The sequence below is a fragment of the Amia ocellicauda genome, chromosome 13 (genome assembly GCF_036373705.1).
Source record: "Amia ocellicauda isolate fAmiCal2 chromosome 13, fAmiCal2.hap1, whole genome shotgun sequence".
Taxonomy (NCBI): domain Eukaryota; kingdom Metazoa; phylum Chordata; class Actinopteri; order Amiiformes; family Amiidae; genus Amia; species Amia ocellicauda.
Window position 1 is genome coordinate 13,646,454 of NC_089862.1, and position 21,465 is coordinate 13,667,918.

The following is a 21,465-nucleotide window of genomic DNA, read 5'->3' on the forward strand; positions in this document are numbered from 1 at the left end:
CTCAGACCCTATTTCTTCCCCACACAGCTCAGTGGCAGCAGCACTCGCAGACCCCCAAGCCCAAGAAGGTGCGTCCGTCCACCAGCCGCTACGCCGCGCTGACGGAGAAAGGACTTGACGTGAAGGCGGCCTTTTTCCCCGAAGCCAACCCTGCCCACCTGCTGCCGCAGCCCGAGCTGGTTGAGAGCGACGACCTGTAAGGCCCGCGGGAGCAAGCGACTGCCAGGCCCTGCACACCAGCCTCAGACGATCAAAGAAGCCACGTCCTCACCGGCAACATAGACAATAGCCTGGCTTTCAAACACAGCGCTTGCACTGTCCCTGCACTCTCTCTCTCCGCTCACAATTGGATATGCTGGCATACAGAGATCTGAGTGTCACACTCTGCACAGGTTCCAGGTCCTCTCTACTTGCAACAGACTTTTTAACTATTCAGAGACACGCCGCTCCATCGAAGCAATAAATAAGTCTGTGTCTGAATATAGAAGTGTATTTAATGTCAGGTAAATGTGCTAAGTGCCAGTTTTGTATTGCATGGTTCTTGGATACACAAAAATGTTCTCAATATTTGTTACAGCACAGGTAGGTCTTTTTTTAGTGAAAAGTGGCCACAATAACTCATTAAGGTGTTTTAGTCTATCAAGTTTCTGATTGGTCACTGCATTTACGTTCTGTATGGATGAAAAGCCACCAAGACTTATATAAGGGTGTGAACTTGCAAGTTCCTTGTTCTCCAAGAGCAAGCTAGTGTTTGTGGAAGAAACAGTAATATTTACATTAACGGATCTTTGCAGATTAATGTTCCTTTGTGCCTTTGTGCGATTTAATATGATCTCTATTTAAGAGGTAGCAATACTGAGTTTTTGTTTGTATTTTATTTTATCAAAAATACTATCTAGTTATGCATGTTATATGGGTGACACTTTTATACATAAACTGTGAGGGTCCCACACACGTAGGGAGGGGATTGTGCATAAGAATAAACCCAGAGGACATCCGTATCGATTTAGTGGTAAAGGAAGTCTGGTGTGTCTCTCAAAACCAAGGATCAATTCTGGGAGAACAATATATCTTTGTGGGATGTGAAACTACTTATCATAGACACTTCTACAAGATCTCATGCAATATGCTAATGGCTAATAGCTTTTCTCTTTATTTGTAATTTGTGATACCATGTTTTCTCAGTACAGCCAGCACAAGAAACTAGATTTTGCACAAGGCCGGGCCTTCTATTTTATTTTCTTTTGTTTCGGCTTCCTCAATGAAGCTCTTGTGCAACGAAGAAAAGGGAGCGTCTGTCAAATCGCACTGATTCCGCTGTAAGTCCAGTGTCACTCCTGTTATAATTGAAGGGTTTTAACAAGGGAGTCAGTACAGTAAGTTGATAATGGCTGATGAGTCTGGTAGGTGGGTTTTGGAAGTCAGTGTAATGCACAGCCCAGCAATTAAATCTGTAGATAAGTAGTTAATGTAGGGGTGTATAGGTTGAAGTAAATGTCGGATAAATGAATGAAAACGGGGGAAGAGAATAATGCTTGAGTTTGTTTGCTTTGTTTGTAATGTTTAAATCCCTAAACCAAGACTGATGGGTTTCAGTGTGGATTCATGTGCAGCTGGATGCGGTTTATTTTTGTATGAGAGCATTTTGTAGCGTGTTCGGTTCAGTTAGTCATTTTCTTTCTTAGGTAACAGCGAAACTTCAGCATGATCCGTATTTCAGTCCGGTTCTTATCAATTATACATATAATGCTTTGCCGATCACATTAGCAGATTTTTTATTATTTATATCTGTGCGTGTACTACAGCGTAGACTTTGTGTTTGTGGTACTAAGCCTTACTTTGGAAAGACTTTTGTGCAAGGATCTACAGGCAACGTAGGAAAGCAAAACATATGTACAAAAGGAAAGCTTGCATTTATCACAGACTCTTTACTAACAGAAGTTATCTGATCTGTCAACAAAGCATTTACTTATGTGGTTAAATATATATTTTATATCCATGTTATTTTCCAGGTAACAAAATGCTTCTTGCTCGTGTTTATTTCCACCTGTTTCCTCACCGTTTGATCATACTGTATAAGTTAATATTTCAATATTTGCTTTTTTTGTCACCTTTTTATCTCTAAGACCTCTGGTGATTTATTGGATTGTTCTCCTAACCATCTTTTGGTTCAAAAATATTAATAAAAATATATATTGATGTAAAATCTCTTTTAATCTGCACTAAATGAAGACTGCTGAGTAAAGTAGGAGTAAAGCTGCTTTGTTAGCCACCTTTACAGTGAGGAGTGAATATATAGTACTTTTTGAAAGCTCTAAAAATAGGACCAAAGGAAAAGGAAGATAATACCTTCATCCTAATCCATCACACTGAAAAAGATCACTGTCCCTGCAGCCTTACATCAACAGGGAACTTAGTTCTTCTACAGGATTTCCTAACAGAAACAGGTAAGGATCGTGAAATCACAAAGAGTGAAATCAACTCAGAGGGGGAGGGAAACTCTAAGTCATATGTTTGTTGTAAGCAATGCCAAACCCCATGCAGAGAATTAACCAAGCAGCCATAATCGGATGGGACATTCTGCCCGGCGTGTGGTAGATTGAATGATCTCCTCCATTGGATGGTAAACAGCTGAAAACCAGAGCAGAACCCTGTTTGCAAAACAAGAGCGTCGCACACAAAACACAAACAGCAAGAAGAATCGCGAACACATGAAAGGCTGCTATGCAATAAATGGCAAATTGAATACACTGGCATGTAAAAACAGACCAAGAGAAGCCCTGGAATGGGCCGCACCAAATCAGAGCGAGACATCATCTCTCATTACTGTAACCACCGGAGCTGGGAAGGGCACTTGTTTTTCCTCCCGGCACGCACATGCAGCAGGACTGGGGAGATGAGAGGGCAGAAATGAGAAATGAAAATGAAATCAGATCCTGTGGGTTACCTGAGTGGCTTCTACGATTTCATTCAAGCAGGACTCACACCACATTGGTCTTCTGTCCTCTAGTAGATGTTGGGGGATGGGGGAAACATAATGCTGATTGACAACCTGGTGGATATGTTTTCCATGGATTCAAGTTACTTAGATCACCTTCAGTTAGATTTGTGAAGTTTATTTTTCTTGGAGAGGGAGGGAGCTATAATGGAAATTACCATTTTCTAGTGTAGGTACATGTGGGTATGTAATAAATGAACAACTACCGCATATATACGCACAGTGCCTATAGAAAGTCGACACGCCCTTGAATGTTTGTCACATTTTGTTGTGTCAGTGCCTCGGAGTTTCAGGGAAAAAGGTTTTTTTGTGAAAAACTATATATATATTAAAAACTGATAAGTCTCCACTGAGTTAATACTTCATGGAAGAACCTTTGGCAGCAGTTTCAATGTCCAGTCCTTTGCCATTTTAACATTTTCACTCTTTCAATTATGTCACACTTTTTCATTTGGTCTCTGATGTCTTCTTGTTGTACAACTTGTATATGACCCATCGTGTTGTATCCACTTCTGAATCCTGCTTGTCCTCTTGATTGGGGTGAAGTCCCGGGTGTCTTGAAGGTGATTGTATTAATATCTTTAGAGTGTTAGACTGGGTATAACAGTGAGTTTAAGCACGTGACTTTTAAGGTAAATGTTTAAATGCATTCAGCCAAAGTAATGTATATACTGAATCATAGTGACGTCTGTGGCAATCGTTTTTACAGCAGCTTTGTGCTGTTATTTTAATGTCACTGTGGTACTTAAACCAGACATGAGTGAGTTATAATTTTTTTATGGTATGACATCAGTATTACAGCACTGTTTCAGACATTCAAATATTGTCAATAAAATCCTGAAATAAGTAAATCGATGACACATGTATAAGATACCCTGAACCATTACTGATCAGACTTATCTATGAGCAGAGCAGCCATTTGCCTTTGGTGGCAGCATAGATAAGCTGCTCCGTTGATAAAATGTCCCTCTTAGATTCAGTCACAATATTCTCACATAAAGCATCATGGCATCAGTTATAATTTCTTTAATTGTCCTCTGCATTCCTAAGTCCTATCATGAGCGATACATTATTTCATTCAAGGTTTAAATACAGCCTGCAGCGTATTGTGCTCTGCTATTGCCTGAGGAACAGAAATCAAGAGCTCACCCAAGAAGAGCATCCTGTTCTCACCAGAAACAGACAGAAACATTAGAGTCTACATGGCCAGCTGAAGTCCACCATCCACAACCAGAACCTGCCCAGTAACGTAGGGAGACTCCAGGAGAAAGAGGACGGCCTGGGCCACCTCTTGGGGCTCCCCGAAGCGTCCCAGTGGGATGTTCCTGCTCAGCTCCTCAACGTTCATGCCCGCCGTCATGTCTGTGTGTATGAAGCCTGTGGAGGCACAGAAGCAAGAGGACATGTTATATATGCATGCATGCAGACACGGGGCTCTCAAGAGCATTCCAGGCCACTCGACTCCAAGCGTTCATACTAAGGAATAAGTCCATATATTTGCAGACGTGTGGCATCTAACCTCTCCATTGTGGGAAAACAGATGTTGTAAGTAAAAACAGATGACGTTCAAGAAATCGAAATGAAATCTTGTTCTAGGGAGTTAATCATGGAGTAGTTGAAATACTGTTGCAAAACAAAGAAAATAACCGATCTGAACAAAGCTATTGTATTTGGATTTTATTAAGAGCAAAAGAAGCAGGACCAGATATTAATGGGAGTACAGCATCCTATATTATTATTATTACTTCCATATTAAAGTGGAAGTCATCTCAACTATAGAATGACCAGAAAAAAATGAAATGCAATGGAAGATTAACTGGAAACTGGTATAGTAGTGTCTAAAGCATTATTTCCTTTCAAGACCGTTGCAGTAATGTCATTAGGAAACCTATTTATTGGCTTTAAAGATGGGAATTTATCTTTTTTTTTATGAAAAGGAGTTGTGATCTACCTGGAGCGACCAAGTTAACCCGAATGTTTCTCGCAGCCACTTCCTTGGCAAGAGAGCGTGTGAAGCCCTCCAGCCCGGCCTTACTGGCGCTGTACACACTCTGCCCCGCATTCCCCTTCAGCCCAACGACGCTGCCTAGAGAAAACAGACACGGGTATCGTCAGAAAACACTTTCCTTTTTTATCACACGCTTGTGCCCCTTATAAATAATCAAATACACATTACTGTCAACAGTTGCTAGATACTGCCTTATACAGACTATATAATGAGAAGAACTTCGTGTATTTTAACACACATTTTTAAAGCTTAAGAAGTTAAACATTTAAACAAGTCAGTCTTCACTGTCCTGTTTGGAATTTGGTCTTGATTTTAGTGAGGGAGATTTTGACTGAATAAAGAGCCATCAAGACCAACAACTTCAAATCTCCTCCCCTACAGTGCCGCCTTGTGGCTTAGTGAGTCAGGAGAGCTGCGAATGACACACATCCACCATTATATTTAGATGTTTAGGATCATTCATTACAAATGGGGAAACAGGCTGATCGTACCCCAGATATATGCATATGGACTTGTCAATCCAATGGTAAGGAATTATATTTTTATCAAGGAAAATAAAAACCTACAGTGTGAGCCTAGCTAGTCCTTCTGATCTCCCTCTGATCATTCACAAAGGTTTCCTCTCCGAGTTGAATCGCCCCCAAGTGCTTCACATGAAAGCTTAGCCTACATATGTCCCAGTAAAATGGGCAAATGCTTCAGCACGGTTATCAGAAACAGGATGTGTATTTAGGCTTGTGTATGAAAAGTCAGTCTTAACCTATATTTACAATGGCTCCTCCTTGGTTGTGCAGCATGCCTCTTAAAGCACTTTTGCAGGTCAGCATGGCGCCCAGGAGGTTGGTGTGCAGCAGGGTGACCATGTCTTCTGTCTTGGTCCGCAACAACAGCCCGTCCCTTTAAGGCAAGTCAGAAATCATTTGCTCTTCAGTTTAATTAGTTAAGCTTTTCATCTCCTTCTCTAAATAGGAACGTCAAGAAAGCTAGAAATGCTATATAAGCCCATTGCAGTGTTCTCTACCTTAGAAATAATTAAATGTTTGGTAATGTTATTCACTTCATGTGGTTAAAGGTGCTGGAGAGAAAAAAGACTGGAGGGAGACCATTGCCACTGATGTCTCACTCAATAATCTTCTTGACTCTGTGGGAAAGAAATTAGAAAGAAGCGCCAGAGAAGCTCAGGCCGTAGAAAAACGCTCAGGGGCCGCTTTGTTTAAATTCACACTTTCCTCTCTGTGCTTCACCACAGGTGCGATGAATGCCAAAGATGCTTCTGTGCAGTGTGCCAAATGGTAGCTATTAAGCATGATAGCGCTTGCAAACACAAAGTCTAACAGTGCCCGACTTGCACCAGACAAAAATTCACCAATAATTTGGAAAACTTACCATAAAAATAAGAATCCCTGTCTAATTAAGATGGTAATCCATACAGGAGATACCAACTGAACATAAACATACCTGTTCAGACCGGCTGCATTGACCAGATAGTTAATGTTTCCACAGCTCGACTGAATCTTTTCAAATGTTTCCTGGACGTCGTGTTCTTTCGAAACATCACAGCTCAGAGCAAGGTGGTCCTCTGGCGTGAAATAAATAATGAAATAATATGATTAATTAAATAACTACATATAATAATTAAGTAATTATTAATGGTAGTACTGGTCTTCTGAATAACCTCACTGCAATAAGAAACTATTTGGCCATACCTCCCAAAGACGTGGCAGTGGACTGGGCAGCTTCGAGATTTCTTGCAACGACAATGACTCGATGTCCCTTCTTAGCCAGCAACTGAGAGACGGCCTTCCCGATCCCCCTGGAGCCCCCGAACACGGCACACACTTTGGACATGCTAGTCAAAAGATCTATATTTTAGATACATATATGAAGCTCAGCATTACTGAGCCTGTGACATGGTCGAGTTTAAAAACATACATTTGGGTTAATCCAGTTACCACAACTTTGAATGTCATTGTTTTTGTTCATCTACCATAAAAGTAAAAAAAAATGTCCTTGAGTGACTGAATACTCTATTATCTTAAGCTTTCAGTGGAATTAACCAAAGCACAGATTTTTTTATTTGATTCCTCCCAAAAGGGGGATTTAGCTATTGAATTCGCAACTTTACAGGGATTATCAGTAATTAGTGACCTCAGATGCAGTGAATCTGAAAGCCTCTTGTATCCCTGCACTATTATTGAAGACGTCTTGACTGCTGTGCTCAGGATGCAACATCAAACTCAGCAACATGAGCGAACGCTGACTGACTGAATGCAGAATTTACATCCACTCTTTTATGTTGGTCTTTTGACTGTAATTCAATGTCCTGATATTTTTAGCAAACCTGACTGATAAAGTATGAACTAAAATCAAAAACGTATGCATCGCTGTAGCTGATTGGTACAAATGATCTCGAACAGTTAAACGTTCCAGGCATTTGTAAGTGCAATAAAGTCCTGACCTTGTTACAATTTTGGCAGTAGCCTTTGATGATAATAAAGTCCAAGTAATCATCGAGATTATAACACACCAGTAACTGCAGTCCCATCCACCGCCTTAACAAACTGATTTTTCTTTCATCTTCCAATTAAGATATACAGATACCAGTTGCACTGTGCTACAGAAATTCAGAAACTTTAAATTAACTGGGCAGCAGAAAAGCTTGAATCAGTGGGACTGAGGGCTGAGCTTTGTTACCAGTTCCTCTGAAATCAGATTTAATGATATATATATATATATATATATATATATATATATATATATATATATATAGAATTTCAACATGAACATCATCATGGAATCTATTATAATGTTTGATTAATATTAAATTAAATATATAATAAGAACTACTATTATTAATAAAACAAATATTTATGTATTTATTTGTTAATTTATATTTATATTCCTAGTTTGACATTTCTGACCTAAAATATTTACAAATCTGGAACCTCAAGTGATAACAAAATGACACATTTACATTTGAAACAGTGTCTAATTGATTCTATATCCATTTAATAGTATTTTAATATTTCTATACAAATTACATTACAAAATTCAGGTTTCAGTTATGAAAAGGACGTTTTTACCACTACATCCCCGCTGGTACCTATCCTGTGCGCTTAGATATATGCATGTCAGTGAAAGCATATTACTAAAAGATCATGTGCTGTTTATCCAGTTTGCAAGGGTTTACATTTCCAGCAAATAAACACGAAATCAAACCCAAACAGCCCTTTCTGTTTTGTCACAATGTGTCATTCCTGATCACTGTAACTTTCCCTAACTTTCCACACGATTTGCATGCAATACAGCACTGCCTCCAGTTCGTGTAGCGCAAAGTCCGCATCTCTGCGCGGCTCCGCCAATGGGATCCCAGGGATTCTGCAGATCTGCGCAGGACTGCGGAAACCTGCGCTACAAGGACACAGCCGGTATATCTGTGCATATGCGGACCTACGACGTCAAGCTCGTCCCGCATAGACTGTAGTTAGAGGCTCTGTTGGTTTTAAAGACAGGTTTCAAAGACAATCCGGGTTTGGAGTAAAATCAAATCGGCCTATATAAAGAAAAAACACGTTTGAAACGGGTATTGTTGCTGTGCATAGTTGGGCTACGTAGGCCAACATCAATCGTGTGGATCGTGTAGAAAATCCAGTTTCACATTTCACCCAATGTAATAAACGTGCACAGAAAAGAAACTCATACTGTGCCTGAAAATACATAAATATAAATAAATATACGATGTACGATATACGATCTGCGGCTGCAAACCGATCTCCTGCAGACTGGAAACGGACAGCAGGAAATCACAAGACAGTGCTTTCACTCACGTCCGGCTCAGCAATGTCGTCCTTTGATCCGATTGGCCTTACTTCATGATTCATGCACAGTGGCGTTTTATTTGTATTAATTCGTGTCCATGTCGCTCATAGGCTAAAACGAAAGTAGCAGCCAAGCAAGGGCGTCTGCATGTGCTTTACTGACCTGTACTTCCGTGGCGAACCAGCAGGGGGAGCCAGAAAACAGTCAACCACAGCTCAGTCGAGACCCGCACGAAGGCCATAGAAATCAGAGCGGCAGAGAGTGCGTGGCTTTCATTCACCTGAGCAGCTCAAATACCCAGGACTAACTGTTGCACTTACATGCAAAATCACTTATATAGTCGGATATATAATCGTTTCTCAAACACCCATATGTATAGCCCACTCTGACAGTAATACATCAAAAAACAGACGTTGCTTCTTGTACAATAGACTTTATGTACGTGGGAACATAAGAAAGTTTACAATCGAGAGGAGGCCATTCGCCCCATCGTGCTCATTTGGTGTCCAATAATAACTAAGTGATCAAGGATCCTATCCAGTCTGTTTTTAAATGTTCCCAAATTGTCTCTTCAGCCACATCGCTGGGGAGTTTGTTCAGATTGTGACGCCTCTCTGTGTAAAGAAGTGTCTCCTGTTTTCTGTCTTGAATGTCTTGAAGCTCAATTTCCATTTGTGTCCTGTGATCTGGAAAAGCTGCTCTGGTTTGATGTGGTCGATGCCCTTCATGATTTTGAAGACTTGAAAAGGTGAAAAGGTTCAGGTCCCTCACCCCCCCCCCCCCCCCCGAATACAGTCTGTGTAAAGGAAGACCAGCAGATAGGGTGAGGTGAAGGAAAAGAGCCATATGGAAAAGCTGGCAGGGAGGAAGGAAGAAAACCAGGCCAGAGCGGTGCCTGATGTTTCAAGGAACAAGAGCAAAGGGAGGTATATGGTGTGGTCAGCTGTACAGAGCAAGGTCAGGAAGATAGAGGGTAGTGAAATCACACTGGTAGAGAGCAGAGCAGTAAATCAGTGACAGGAAAGTGAGCAGGGTGAAGAAAACATGAGCCCCATGCGATTCTGAAAAAAGGTAATTCCTACATAAAGCCCACATCTACTTCAGTTCATCTATCTATCTATCTTTGTTCTCTCGCAAGGGGCAGTTTTGTAGTTGCACCGCTTCTTGCTGTCGTGATATCGAGCGCAGTGTCACTGGATCTGTACGGCATCATTTATACTTCAAGTGCTGCGAACGCTGCTCCCGGTTTCCTTTGTCTGTGTGAGTTTAAGACAATCTCCATAGCAACAAGATCTAAAGTCAAAGCCGGAACAGCAGACTGCGCCGGAGAGCAGCAAACACAGTCTGGATAAGGCAACGCTTCTCAGAAGGAACGCGCGTCGAGCTAAACAGCCTCTGATGACTTAAGCCCCTGCTGCTTTTCTTTTGTTTTACATCTTGAATCAGATTTTTTTCCAGGCAAATTCAATGTTTCCACTTAAATATTATTAATATGACTGTTAGCAGTAGCAGTATTAAGAAGAACTTAAAAGGAAAGCTTTTCCAAGGCAGATCATAAGTCATTATCATGGGGAACTTCAGCTTTCTCAAATAGATGCCCGATTGGGAACACACAAGCTCAGATGATAGAGGTGGTTTATGCCTGTTTTTTCACCCAGTTTGTCAAAGCATCCAGAAGGGAAATTCTTATTAGGAAATTGTGATTACAACACAGCACTTTTGAACCTCACAGGGAGAGTCTAAGACCCTAGTTTACAATGTCAGGAAAAGCAGATTATGAATGGATGAGGCAAATTCTAGGAGGAAAGATTGATATACTGTGGTTCCAGAAATCTCACAGAAGATGAGTCAGATTGATTCCCGGTACTACACAGACACGGACAGGTTAAAGGAAGTTCGTCTGTTGTCTTGTAAAAGCGTTAGACCACCAGGGGACTTAAAAGAAGAATTGAAGATCGGGAAAGGAATCGAAAGAGTCGGCACAGCTGATTTCTTCACAATGAGCATTGACGTGCAGACGAGGACACCAGTGGACATGAAAAGGAAGTGCTTTTAAGACTGATGACAGAGACACGTCTTCACACAGAGAGTTGTGGGGGTCTGGGACATCAACCCATCATATTGTTGAAACAGATACACTAGGGTACTTCAGGAAACAGCTTTGTGAAATCCTTCAGTTGGTTAGTTACTAGTATACATCCAATGATTGTATGATTGTATTTGGAAAACTTGGTGTTGGGATGCTATTCAATAAATACTGGATGATTTGTTTTCACACGTCACACAATTCTACCACTCCATTAAATGTATTACTAAAGATACAATTAGTTTATTTTATATATATATATATATATATATATATATATATATATATATATATATATATATATATATATATATTATAGTTATTCGTTTTATGGTTCCCCAACTTGGTGACTATTGGTGTCACTCTTTAAAGGAGCTGTGATGCTCTATTGCTATTATTGGGTTTAAAAGGCAGTGCACTAGTTCATGTCAGGCACCAATGAGACTCCAGCTGCAATCTTTCCTGATAATGGTTATTAATTCATTGTTAGTCATGAAGGGCACGATTGAATGCTCTCCTCCCTGATTTCCACTCTCTTTGACTTGCCAAAGTCAATAACAGCGATAAATAGGCAATTTAACAACATGAGTAGCTTTCTACCAGTAAAACCTTGCAGTTCAAGTCATCTGTGTTGGAATGACCTTCTGTTAAGGAGTGATAAGAGTACCTTTAAGGTGTGTGGGCTGGCATACAATAAAAGAAAAGCAAAAGGGTTGGCGAGTTTAAAATATCCAGTTTTATCCAATATGTCTTTCAATCAGACCTCAAGAAGTTGTTATCTTCAGAAGGACAACATGATCATTTAACTAATGTCAATTGTCCACATCTGATTACACTGTTTTCTTTTTAATAATTAATGTGAAATAATAAACAAATGTTTACCATATATACCTTATTTTCCATATATAATAGCAATCATGAGTAAGTGGCAGAAAAGATGCCACTGTTTTCTGTACGGTCCAACATTTGAAAATACTATTATCTGTTCTTCTGCAGGGCAACTTGGTTGACGGGTTTATTTTTCCACATTATAACGACAGCCAGATTAAACCTAATTTACTTAAATCAGTTTTGATATCAGTGCACTGGCCTTGACAAGCCTCTGACCCTACTGGAATGTAAGTGAATTAACTTTAAAGCAAAGCGTTAAAAAAAAGACTGCAACCAGCCTAAATATTTTGTGACAGAACAACTAGAGTAATTTCAGCTTTCATGCTAACAAGGGGTTGGTATTTTGATGGGAAATTAGACGTAAAAATGTTGAATATCTGTTATATTTCCCTTGGAGAAATATAATGTTTTCATATCAATGGCCAATTTAAAATTGTTCAGGTAATAGGTAAAGTTAGGATACTGTGTTGGCATTATCAGATACTGTTTTTAGGCTATTTTTCAGTTGAATAAACATGTGTGTATACTGTGTCTGTAGAAATACAGCATAAAATGTTCATGCACCCTCCTCATACCGCACTACGGCTATAATAACACCCACTTCCATTTGTATTCCATTCTTGTTCCTATACAACAAAGCACCTCATTTTTGTTTTCCACACTGCAGTGGGCTGATAGGTTTAATGATTTAGCTCAGCAGCACAATGTTATACATTTGTAGTTACAGTCCCTTTCTCCTTTTTCTCTGCCCGAGTGCTTTACCGCCATTAAATGGGTCGATAAAAGCACCACAAAGGTTAAGACTGATACCCGTCCCTCTTTGTTCTCCCTATTTGATTCCCAAATGGCAGTGCAATGATTTCACAAAATATCTTTGCAGCAACACTCCAGCACGTCTTGCTCCTTTATAATGAGTTTGACTTATAAAGCTTCCAAAAGGCTTTAATGGCAACAGCTATACAAGCACGGGAGATGAACTTTATGCCCTTCTATAGTGAAAATCATTACTGATTACAGAATGAACCAGGGATAAGGCTAATAATAGGATTTACTGCAGTCTTATGGTGCTTTTTCAGAGTAAATGTCTTGTTGAGAATTCTACCATAATGGTATCTAATGTAAATGTTGTCTGAGAAAATAAATCCCCATGCATTTTTTAAGAATAAAGACAAATTCCAGTTTAGACAAGTCTATTATAACCTTATAACATAGAAAATGTGTTTTTATCATTTATCTACTTTTATTCTTTGACTTTTTCAGATAAAGATAAATACTCCTCCTTTTAGTTAACCCATGTTGTGGCGCAGGAAGGCAGTGGAGGACATGTGTTTCAAAGAACGGTTATCTTGGTTACGTTTTAAACTCTTTCATTTAATTAAAAAAAAATAAACTGCAGTATCAGCTTTTTTCCTGATCAAGATGTTATGACAGAAAGTGACCTGTTTTCTAATATAATTGTTAGTCTCTAAAAACACAAAAAACAGGCAATAGTGTTTTAAAACAATATTACATATTTCTCATATCCTGTTTAGGCTAAAAACAACATACATTCTTAGCCTGATGTACACACCCATTTGTTTGCACTGCATCATTCCCCTTTTTGATGTTACCACAGAGCTTTATTTTTTGTATGCTATTGTTTTCAGAAACAACAGCAGTATTCGTGTCATAATAAAACAGTCTGCTTCTTCTAACCTCGGCCCCTCTGTATAGCTACCAGTTTTTCTGTTTTAGTTGACTGTGGTCTGCACTGCACAAGGTAAATCAATGATTTCTCTCAGAGAATAGAGTTCAAGGGAAGGGTTGTGTTTTAAACCATGGTAACTCACCATACAATCCCATTTGGATCATGCAAGTAGCCTCATTATATATAATTACCAGTATAATGTATTCAATTATATATTCTATTCAAAAGGATATTTAAGTCAGTGTTTTAGGTATGGTTAGTAATAATAATATTATTATTAAATTGTTAGAATGAGTTCTTTGGATCTACGTTTAGTAAAATAACAGTGTGCAGAAAGCAAATATGATCTGTCATTTGATTTGATTTAACCTTGAGAATCCAGTGCTAACAGCATGTATTGATATTTACGATTGCATTTTTGAAGAAGCCACCACAGAGACTGCAAACTGTCTTACAAAATGGCCATAATGATGGAAATAAACTGAAGGCACCAAATAACTACTTAAGAAAATGAAAACAAATAAATCCATATATCTGAGATTTGTTGTCAACATTTCTTTCTTTTCTTTTTTCAAGAAACACATTCAGCAGTAAATACAGACATCAAAGAGACAGATTCTAAATGGCTTTCTCAAGTGACAGTTGAGAAACCGAAGCCTTGTTTATTCATTTAGAGCCCATGCTGTTATGAGGATTTTCACACTAAAAGCAGGACGACCTTCAGGACGCAGACAAATGTGGCCGTAAGATCCTTTGGCAGGTGTTTGCGCATCAGATCTTCACTGTGTGGAGAAACACACTAAGTCCGGCTCAAAATACGGCAGGATGACCCTTGCAATAAACAGCCACAGGGTAGTAATGGAAGTCTGTCACACTGGGGTCACTGATGGTCTCTCTCAGAAGATGCTTACAGTTCACGTTTGTGCTTCAACCACAAGACGTGTTCTCAGTGTATAAGACACAAGGAACAGAACTCCAGCGGAAAATGGCCTCCTCTGTAATTATTCCCAGCTAAATAAATCTGCTGCAGACGACCACAGCCTCAGCACTGATCCAGATCTGGGTCTGTGCACTTTCCCTGTGGCTCATCTGACCAATGTTGATATTCTGGATTTTCTTCCCGGGTGGGACTAATTACGTAGGGGAAAGACCTGGGAACTTCCGATTCTGTCTGCCCCCCCAAAGGAAAATATACAGCATAATACCAAAATCACCCCAAAGCCACTAACAAAATAACTCCTATTCTGCGTGGAGCAATACCAGTTTTGGGAAATGTTTGGTCAGTGTTATTTACAACAAGCTCAGAATATAGGCATCTTCCATGCGTGTAAAGGTTTCAGTTTTATCATAAAATGAATTTATGCTTAAGCCTGCTGAAAATGTTCCATCTAAGTAGACATCCTACAGGCAAACGTTGACCACCCTATTTTTTGTCACAATACGTGTTGTGGTTGTAACACTCCTTGACTTGAAAAGGATGTTCAAATGTCTGTGTTTTTTTTACATACAGTCCATAAAGATTTGGAAAGTGACAATCGATTTGAAAGGGAACAATCAGGATGTGCTTTAAGTGTAGACTCAAATTAAAGATTAAAGTCTACACTTAAAGCACATCTTGATCGTGTCCTTTCAAATCCACTGTGGTGGCGTAAAGAGCCAAAATGATGACAATTGTGTCACTGTCCAAATATTTATGGACCTAACTGTGTGTGTGTGTGATTATATATATATATACACTCACCTAAAGGATTATTAGGAACAACATACTAATACTGTGTTTGACCCCCTTTCGCCTTCAGAACTGCCTTAATTCTACGTGGCATTGATTCAACAAGGTGCTGAAAGCATTCTTTAGAAATGTTGGCCCATATTGATAGGATGGCATCTTGCAGTTGATGGAGATTTGTGGGATGCACATCCAGGGCACGAAGCTCCCGTTCCACCACATCCCAAAGATGCTCTATTGGGTTGAGATCTGGTGACTGTGGGGGCCAGTTTAGTACAGTGAACTCATTGTCATGGTCAAGAAACCAATTTGAAATGATTCGACCTTTGTGACATGGTGCATTATCCTGCTGGAAGTAGCCATCAGAGGATGGGTACATGGTGGTCATAAAGGGATGGACATGGTCAGAAACAATGCTCAGGTAGGCCGTGGCATTTAAACGATGCCCAATTGGCACTAAGGGGCCTAAAGTGTGCCAAGAAAACATCCCCCACACCATTACACCACCACCACCAGCCTGCACAGTGGTAACAAGGCATGATGGATCCATGTTCTCATTCTGTTTACGCCAAATTCTGACTCTACCATCTGAATGTCTCAACAGAAATCGAGACCCATCAGACCAGGCAACATTTTTCCAGTCTTCAACTGTCCAATTTTGGTGAGCTTGTGCAAATTGTAGCCTCTTTTTCCTATTTGTAGTGGAGATGAGTGGTACCCGGTGGGGTCTTCTGCTGTTGTAGCCCATCCGCCTCAAGGTTGTATGTGTTGTGGCTTCACAAATGCTTTGCTGCATACCTCGGTTGTAACGACTGGTTATTTCAGTCAAAGTTGCTCTTCTATCAGCTTGAATCAGTCGGCCCATTCTCCTCTGACCTCTAGCATCAACAAGGCATTTTCGCCCACAGGACTGCCGCATACTGGATGTTTTTCCCTTTTCACACCATTCTTTGTAAACCCTAGAAATGGTTGTGCGTGAAAATCCCAGTAACTGAGCAGATTGTGAAATACTCAGACCGGCCCGTCTGGCACCAACAACCATGCCACGCTCAAAATTGCTTAAATCACCTTTCTTTCCCATTCAGACATTCAGTTTGGAGTTCAGGAGATTGTCTTGACCAGGACCACACCCCTAAATGCATTGAAGCAACTGCTATGTGATTGGTTGGTTAGATAATTGCATTAATGAGAAATTGAACAGGTGTTCCTAATAATCCTTTATGTGAGTGTATAAAATATATATATATATATATATATATTACACACACACACACACACACACACACACATACAGTGCCTTTACTACAGTAGTACTATTTTGTACAGTATATGACCAAAAATTATCTTAAATTTCAATCCATAAATCCCTTTTCTTGTGATAAATTTTGAGGAAAAAAAAAAACGAACAAAAATAATTAAATGTATCATTGTGGTAAAATGATGCTAATGAAGCTGGTAATTTGGTAGTAAGTTTAGTGATTAGATCCTCCACTGTGATGACTATAACGAAATCGATAATGAAGGAAAAATACATTTCATTATCCCTGACCTTATTGTGTCCGGTCTCCAGATGCATGATGTGTCAGGTCTGTGAGTCTCTCAGACGGGGCACCTCAATCTGTGAATTTAGATGTAAACAAAAACTGAACCACCTCAAACTACTGGTATGAGCAGGGAATCTCCTCAGCAGACCACAGCTGACAATTTACTTCCCACAGTGTCTCTGCGGGTTTATTTTATAATAAGCCAACCCAAGCTGTGGTAAAGACCAATAACTCCCATTAGAAACAAAATTCAAATACAATGATGCAGTGATTTCCTCTTATGGGTCTTTCTTTGGGTAAAATGACACTAAAACGTAGCTTAGCTTTAGCGTGCAATTGTTACTGCTCTGCTCATATGTTCCAAGTACAATTTTACAAATGTGGAGACACTGCCTCACACTGGAATGTCATCCATTGGCAGGGCTCTGGATATTGTTTTGTTTTTCTACAGAATTTATAATTTCTGGAGACAACACGATGGTTCCAGTAGTGTTTGCCAGCGTGGAGAAGAAAATCCTACAGGTCAATGTTGTGAAACATTATTCTTTACAGCTTTTAAAAGAAGGATTGAGTTAATTCCACAAACAGCTATAAGGTACCCTGACATCGTGTTGTCCAGAAATGTCTGAAACTCCACAACCAAGTGCAGCATGCATGCTCTTGCACCCACTATCAAAAAGTTGCTTTGATGAAAAGATTATGAACAGTTCTGCTTTCATGAGCTACTTTTATGTTACAGATAAGTCTCAGCCCTTCTTTTCTTTAGCTGGAAGACCAGATTTCTTTCACCACAACAAAACGAAAAAAAAAGTTTATTTTGATTGCCCGAGATGTAACGCTGTGTGAATTGAGGCAGACATGACTAGGTGTGGGTATGAAAGAGACTCCTCCTGTGTGTGTAGGTGTGAAATGATTTCTAATGGCTTCTAGTGGTTACTAATGATCCTTAAGGGCTCCTGCTACAGCTGCAAGGAAGATGAGCTCCAGGGACGACACTAATAAGGGAGTAAAGAATTTCAAATGCTGCAGAGCTGAAGGACAACTTTCCTTACGGTCATAATGGCAGCCCGAGTCACATTCATTCAAATACGATCAAAGATTGTAATTCCACGACTCATAGAACACCTTTAAGAAAAAGAAGATAAGAAATAAGAACACATGTTTTAGAAGCATTTTTATATTTGATCTTTTTTCCAGAAAGAACATGAAGGATTTGGCAACACCAACGGGTTCAAAATAGTTACCAGGCAGCTTAAAATGCCATTCTAGCCAAGAGAGAGTTTCTAGCTTTACAGAAGTACATCGTGTTTTTTCCTACCAAAAGTGATTAAATTGTCATTATCTGTAGCATCACATAAATGGAGGTTTGCACCAATGATTTAAAAAATGCTGAAAGGTGACAATTTAAAAAGTGCACTTTTTATACTTTTTTTCATATTACAAAATGTGCTGTGCTTTGAAACGCATACATTTTTTTGGATAAAAACTATAAGACTTCTAGCTGATGCCAGCATCTCCTTTGCCAAGTTATATAATAAACCATCTATCACAATCTAAAAAAAAAACAAAAAAACATATCAAGTAGGTGAAGACATCTGTTAAGTCAAGAGTTTAGTGCTGCCTCAAGTTTGAACAAGGTGTTATTTTACAGTAAAAATGTAACCACCTCTCCTACTTTTCTTAAACAAATATCTGATTAAAACATTACCAACAGACATCTCTAATATATGTCAAATAGTATTAACGGTACTGTTTTGATGTTGGTTTAAAACATTTCACAACAGCACAATGCTGATGGAAATGTAAGAGCGTGAAGAACAATTCCATGTCACCATTGGGTGTATTTTTGTCTCCGTGCAGCATCATGGACATCAAACAACAGAACACATGGTAAACAGCAACAAAATGTACATCACATGCACAATCGAAATGACTATGTAGAGCCATAACATGCATGCCAAGACAACAATGGAAATACAGATTCAGTAAGACACAAGTATTTTAGTGACAATGTCTTCACAGTGTTTAATACCACCTTTACAGTTTTCCCCGTCCAAAGCACAACAACACAAAATATTTCAATTCCATCCACACCATGTTCCCTAAAATAGACACCACATTGGAATAATAGTGTGACCCTAAATCAGCTTATTCTGAGGTCTAACCTACTAAAACATACAAGCAATATGAATGTCTTGGGCAGAAAAGCACATTCTGTCTTACCTATATTAGATGTACTACCTTTTAAATGAGTGCTGTCTCTTTCAAAGAGGGATCTAAACCACCTAGAGCTAGATTGCTTCATCTGCCAATCTTGCATCCCTCAATGTTTTCTCTGTGAATAAATCAGTTCCCCTCTGCCTAGGGGACGCATCCAATATTAGCGACACGACTGAACACTAGCTCTGGGCTCAACCAATCAAAAGAAAGAGTCCGTAGTGAACAGTAATTGGGAACAGGTGTACCCCAGATTCAGCCTCAAAGCTCAGAAAGGTTTATTATTGTAAAACACTTAAAATTGGAACTCTACTCTAGTGGAGAACCAATCATGGTCTAATTCAAGTCTAAATTACAGTTGATGTCACTGGCATTTACATTTCTGTACACAACAAAACAACAAAATGGACCCTTTTTAGGAAAAACATTTACAGTTTAAACACTTTTCTAACTAAAACCACTGTCTCTCTTCTTCCCACGGAACGTTCTGGCCTTTCAATAAGCTGTGTGGCCTCTCACCCACTGACTGGATATGACTATTAATTTTAAAGGTGTTATTTTTGGAAGACGTCGTCCATATAATCAGTGAGTAAAACTGAACTTATTTTTTTTCTATTCCCATAGCTTTTCGCCTTGGGGATGATATATTTACGGTTTATCGGTATAAGGAAATCATCATAACAAAGGTTATTTCAACTATAAAGTGAAATATCATTGAACATCTCCACTTAGGACCCTTTAATCTGCATGTACCCCCTTGTGCTTAGCAGCTGAAAAGGGTGAGGACATTAGACGAAATGAAGGAAAATGCTTAAAAGAATACATTTTAAAAAACATGAAGAAATGAAGGCCTCGTATGATGATTGTTCTTAACATACCATAAGTTGTATTTTTCCCCATTAAAAATGTGTTAGTATATTAATGAAAAAGTATAAATACCGTGGAACAGTATTTTGTATGGTGTAAATGTCGACTGATAAATACAATGAGGTTTTAAGTATCTCAGGAGTGCCCAATACGTCCATTCTTATAAATAAATATTTTACACAAAATGACAAACTCTTGACTGCAAGATCGAAGGAGTGTGGTTTTTCATAATCTTAAAACAATACAAATTAAAAAAAAAAAATCTATTACTCTATAATTTATATAAAGAATCATTCAAAAAAATTCTATTAGCCTCTGATTGCCATCCTGTTGGTTCCCCTTCATTCCCTATACAACACATACAACAATAGCACATATCCAAGAAAAGTGACGCTAAAACCTGTAAGGACAACAGCAGTGACTGGAGGGTGGAGGCTGTGTGTGAACCAGAGGTACCAGACTATCAGACTGAAGGAGAGAACCCAGCTTCTCCATTGAAAACATCTTCATAAATTAACCTAAATTAACCTAAGTCCTAACATTCCTTTTACTAAAAAAAAAAAAAAATCCAAACAAATAAGTTAGATTTATATTATCACTATAAACAGTTTGATTTTCTTGTATTGTGGCTTTTCGTTTTACACGTTTGATTATATACAATAAAGTGAGAAACAGTACAAGGCACACATTACGCTTGAAATGTTACAGAAATAAAACGACAACAACACACTGATGTGTTCTTCACAATTCTGGTAGGCTGTGCTCAGGGTTTCTTTTCTCTGCATCGCTGCTCTCAGTTCATATGGTTCTTTTGATAAGCAAAAAAATAATAAAATAAATCTTGTGCTAATGATTTTGTGCAGATTTCGACATCTCCCTCCACTTGTCAGTGTCATTTTTTTCACATACTATCCACAAAGCTGCCAGGGAAGAGACCGGTCTTTCCGTTTCTCTGCAGTGTGCCTTTGAACCAGCCATCCTCACGCTTCTTGTGCACAAACACGATATCTCCTTCCTTCAGCTCCAGCTCAGCCTCGCTCTGAGGCGGGTAGGACACCACCACTCGGTACCTGCAGGAAAATGAATACAACACAGATGACGCACATTAACGCATTAAAGTGTAAGTGTTTTGAGACAGGGTTGTGTGATGTCACAGACAGGCACTCGTACCTCTCGCACACGATGGGCCGGGAGTCCTGCTGCAGGGAGCTGAGGGAGGAGCAGGGCTGCCTGGGCGGAGGGGCGATGGGCGCGCTGGAGTCCAGGGAGCTGCTCTTGCGGTGCAGCGCCTCGGCGGACGAGGACGCCCCCTCGGAGTCCACGGGGCAGGACACGGCGCGGCCGTGGCTCACAGCGGCGGACACCTCTGGCCCCACTGCCCCCTGCAGCACCTCCGCGGCGGCCTGCTCAGACTCCAGCGTGGGGGAGGAGGGCGGGGACGAACGGGGCTTCCTCTTGGCAGACGCGCCAGACAGCAGCTTCAGCAGGCCTTTCTTCTCCTTCTGCAAGACAAAGACCTTTGTTACTAATGCTGCAGCTGATGGCCCTCCACATCTACCCTCATTTTCACCAAGAAGAGTTACCCCTCAGAACCAAATTCCCTAGAATGGTCTCAAGTACAG

The 21,465-nt window shown here is 39.7% G+C and overlaps 3 protein-coding genes across 13 annotated transcripts in view; 1 reads left to right on the forward strand and 2 right to left on the reverse strand.

The window, feature by feature from the left end:
• The window catches only part of palld (palladin, cytoskeletal associated protein), a 100,781-nt gene extending 98,575 nt beyond the window's left edge, over positions 1 to 2,206 (forward strand). For all 4 annotated transcript variants that reach the window (XM_066719963.1, XM_066719961.1, XM_066719962.1 and 1 more), the window contains one exon: positions 28 to 2,206. In XM_066719963.1, coding sequence (XP_066576060.1) covers positions 28 to 200 — 173 coding nt within the window. In that variant the 3' untranslated portion in view covers positions 201 to 2,206. The remainder of the gene's footprint in view (positions 1 to 27) is intronic.
• Positions 2,207 to 3,693: 1,487 nt separating this feature from the next.
• Positions 3,694 to 9,008, reverse strand: cbr4 (carbonyl reductase 4). 3 transcript variants are annotated; one of them, XM_066719968.1, is made up of 6 exons: positions 8,988 to 9,008; positions 6,713 to 6,855; positions 6,465 to 6,585; positions 5,767 to 5,903; positions 4,950 to 5,084; positions 3,694 to 4,375 (listed from the first exon to the last, which is right to left on the reverse strand). In XM_066719968.1, exons 2-6 carry the CDS (start codon positions 6,852 to 6,854, stop codon positions 4,197 to 4,199), a joined length of 714 nt encoding a protein of 237 aa, XP_066576065.1. In that variant the 5' UTR covers position 6,855; positions 8,988 to 9,008; the 3' UTR covers positions 3,694 to 4,196. The 3 variants fall into 3 exon arrangements, with proteins under 3 accessions (XP_066576065.1, XP_066576063.1, XP_066576064.1); XM_066719966.1 differs by lacking the exon at positions 8,988 to 9,008 and adding an exon at positions 8,834 to 8,981; XM_066719967.1 differs by lacking the exon at positions 8,988 to 9,008 and adding an exon at positions 8,834 to 8,981 and having other exon boundaries at positions 6,713 to 6,868.
• Positions 9,009 to 17,918: 8,910 nt separating this feature from the next.
• sh3rf1 (SH3 domain containing ring finger 1) overlaps positions 17,919 to 21,465 on the reverse strand; it is a 68,943-nt gene continuing 65,396 nt past the window's right edge. For all 6 annotated transcript variants that reach the window (XM_066719980.1, XM_066719979.1, XM_066719974.1 and 3 more), the window contains 2 exons: positions 21,014 to 21,345; positions 17,919 to 20,913 (listed from right to left, as the gene is read on the reverse strand). In XM_066719980.1, coding sequence (XP_066576077.1) covers positions 20,745 to 20,913; positions 21,014 to 21,345 — 501 coding nt within the window. In that variant the 3' untranslated portion in view covers positions 17,919 to 20,744. The remainder of the gene's footprint in view (positions 20,914 to 21,013; positions 21,346 to 21,465) is intronic.

Coding starts and splice junctions, on each gene's coding strand:
- cbr4 (XM_066719968.1), bottom strand. CDS start 6,854: ATGTCCAAAGTGTGTGCCGTGTTCGGGGGCTCCAGGGGGATCGGGAAG. Junction 5,085..5,766: donor AGGAGCCATTGTAAATATAG/GTTAAGACTGAC, acceptor TGTTTTCTCTAG/GCAGCGTCGTTGGGCTGAAG. Junction 4,376..4,949: donor GGTTAACTTGGTCGCTCCAG/GTAGATCACAAC, acceptor GTGCCTCCACAG/GCTTCATACACACAGACATG.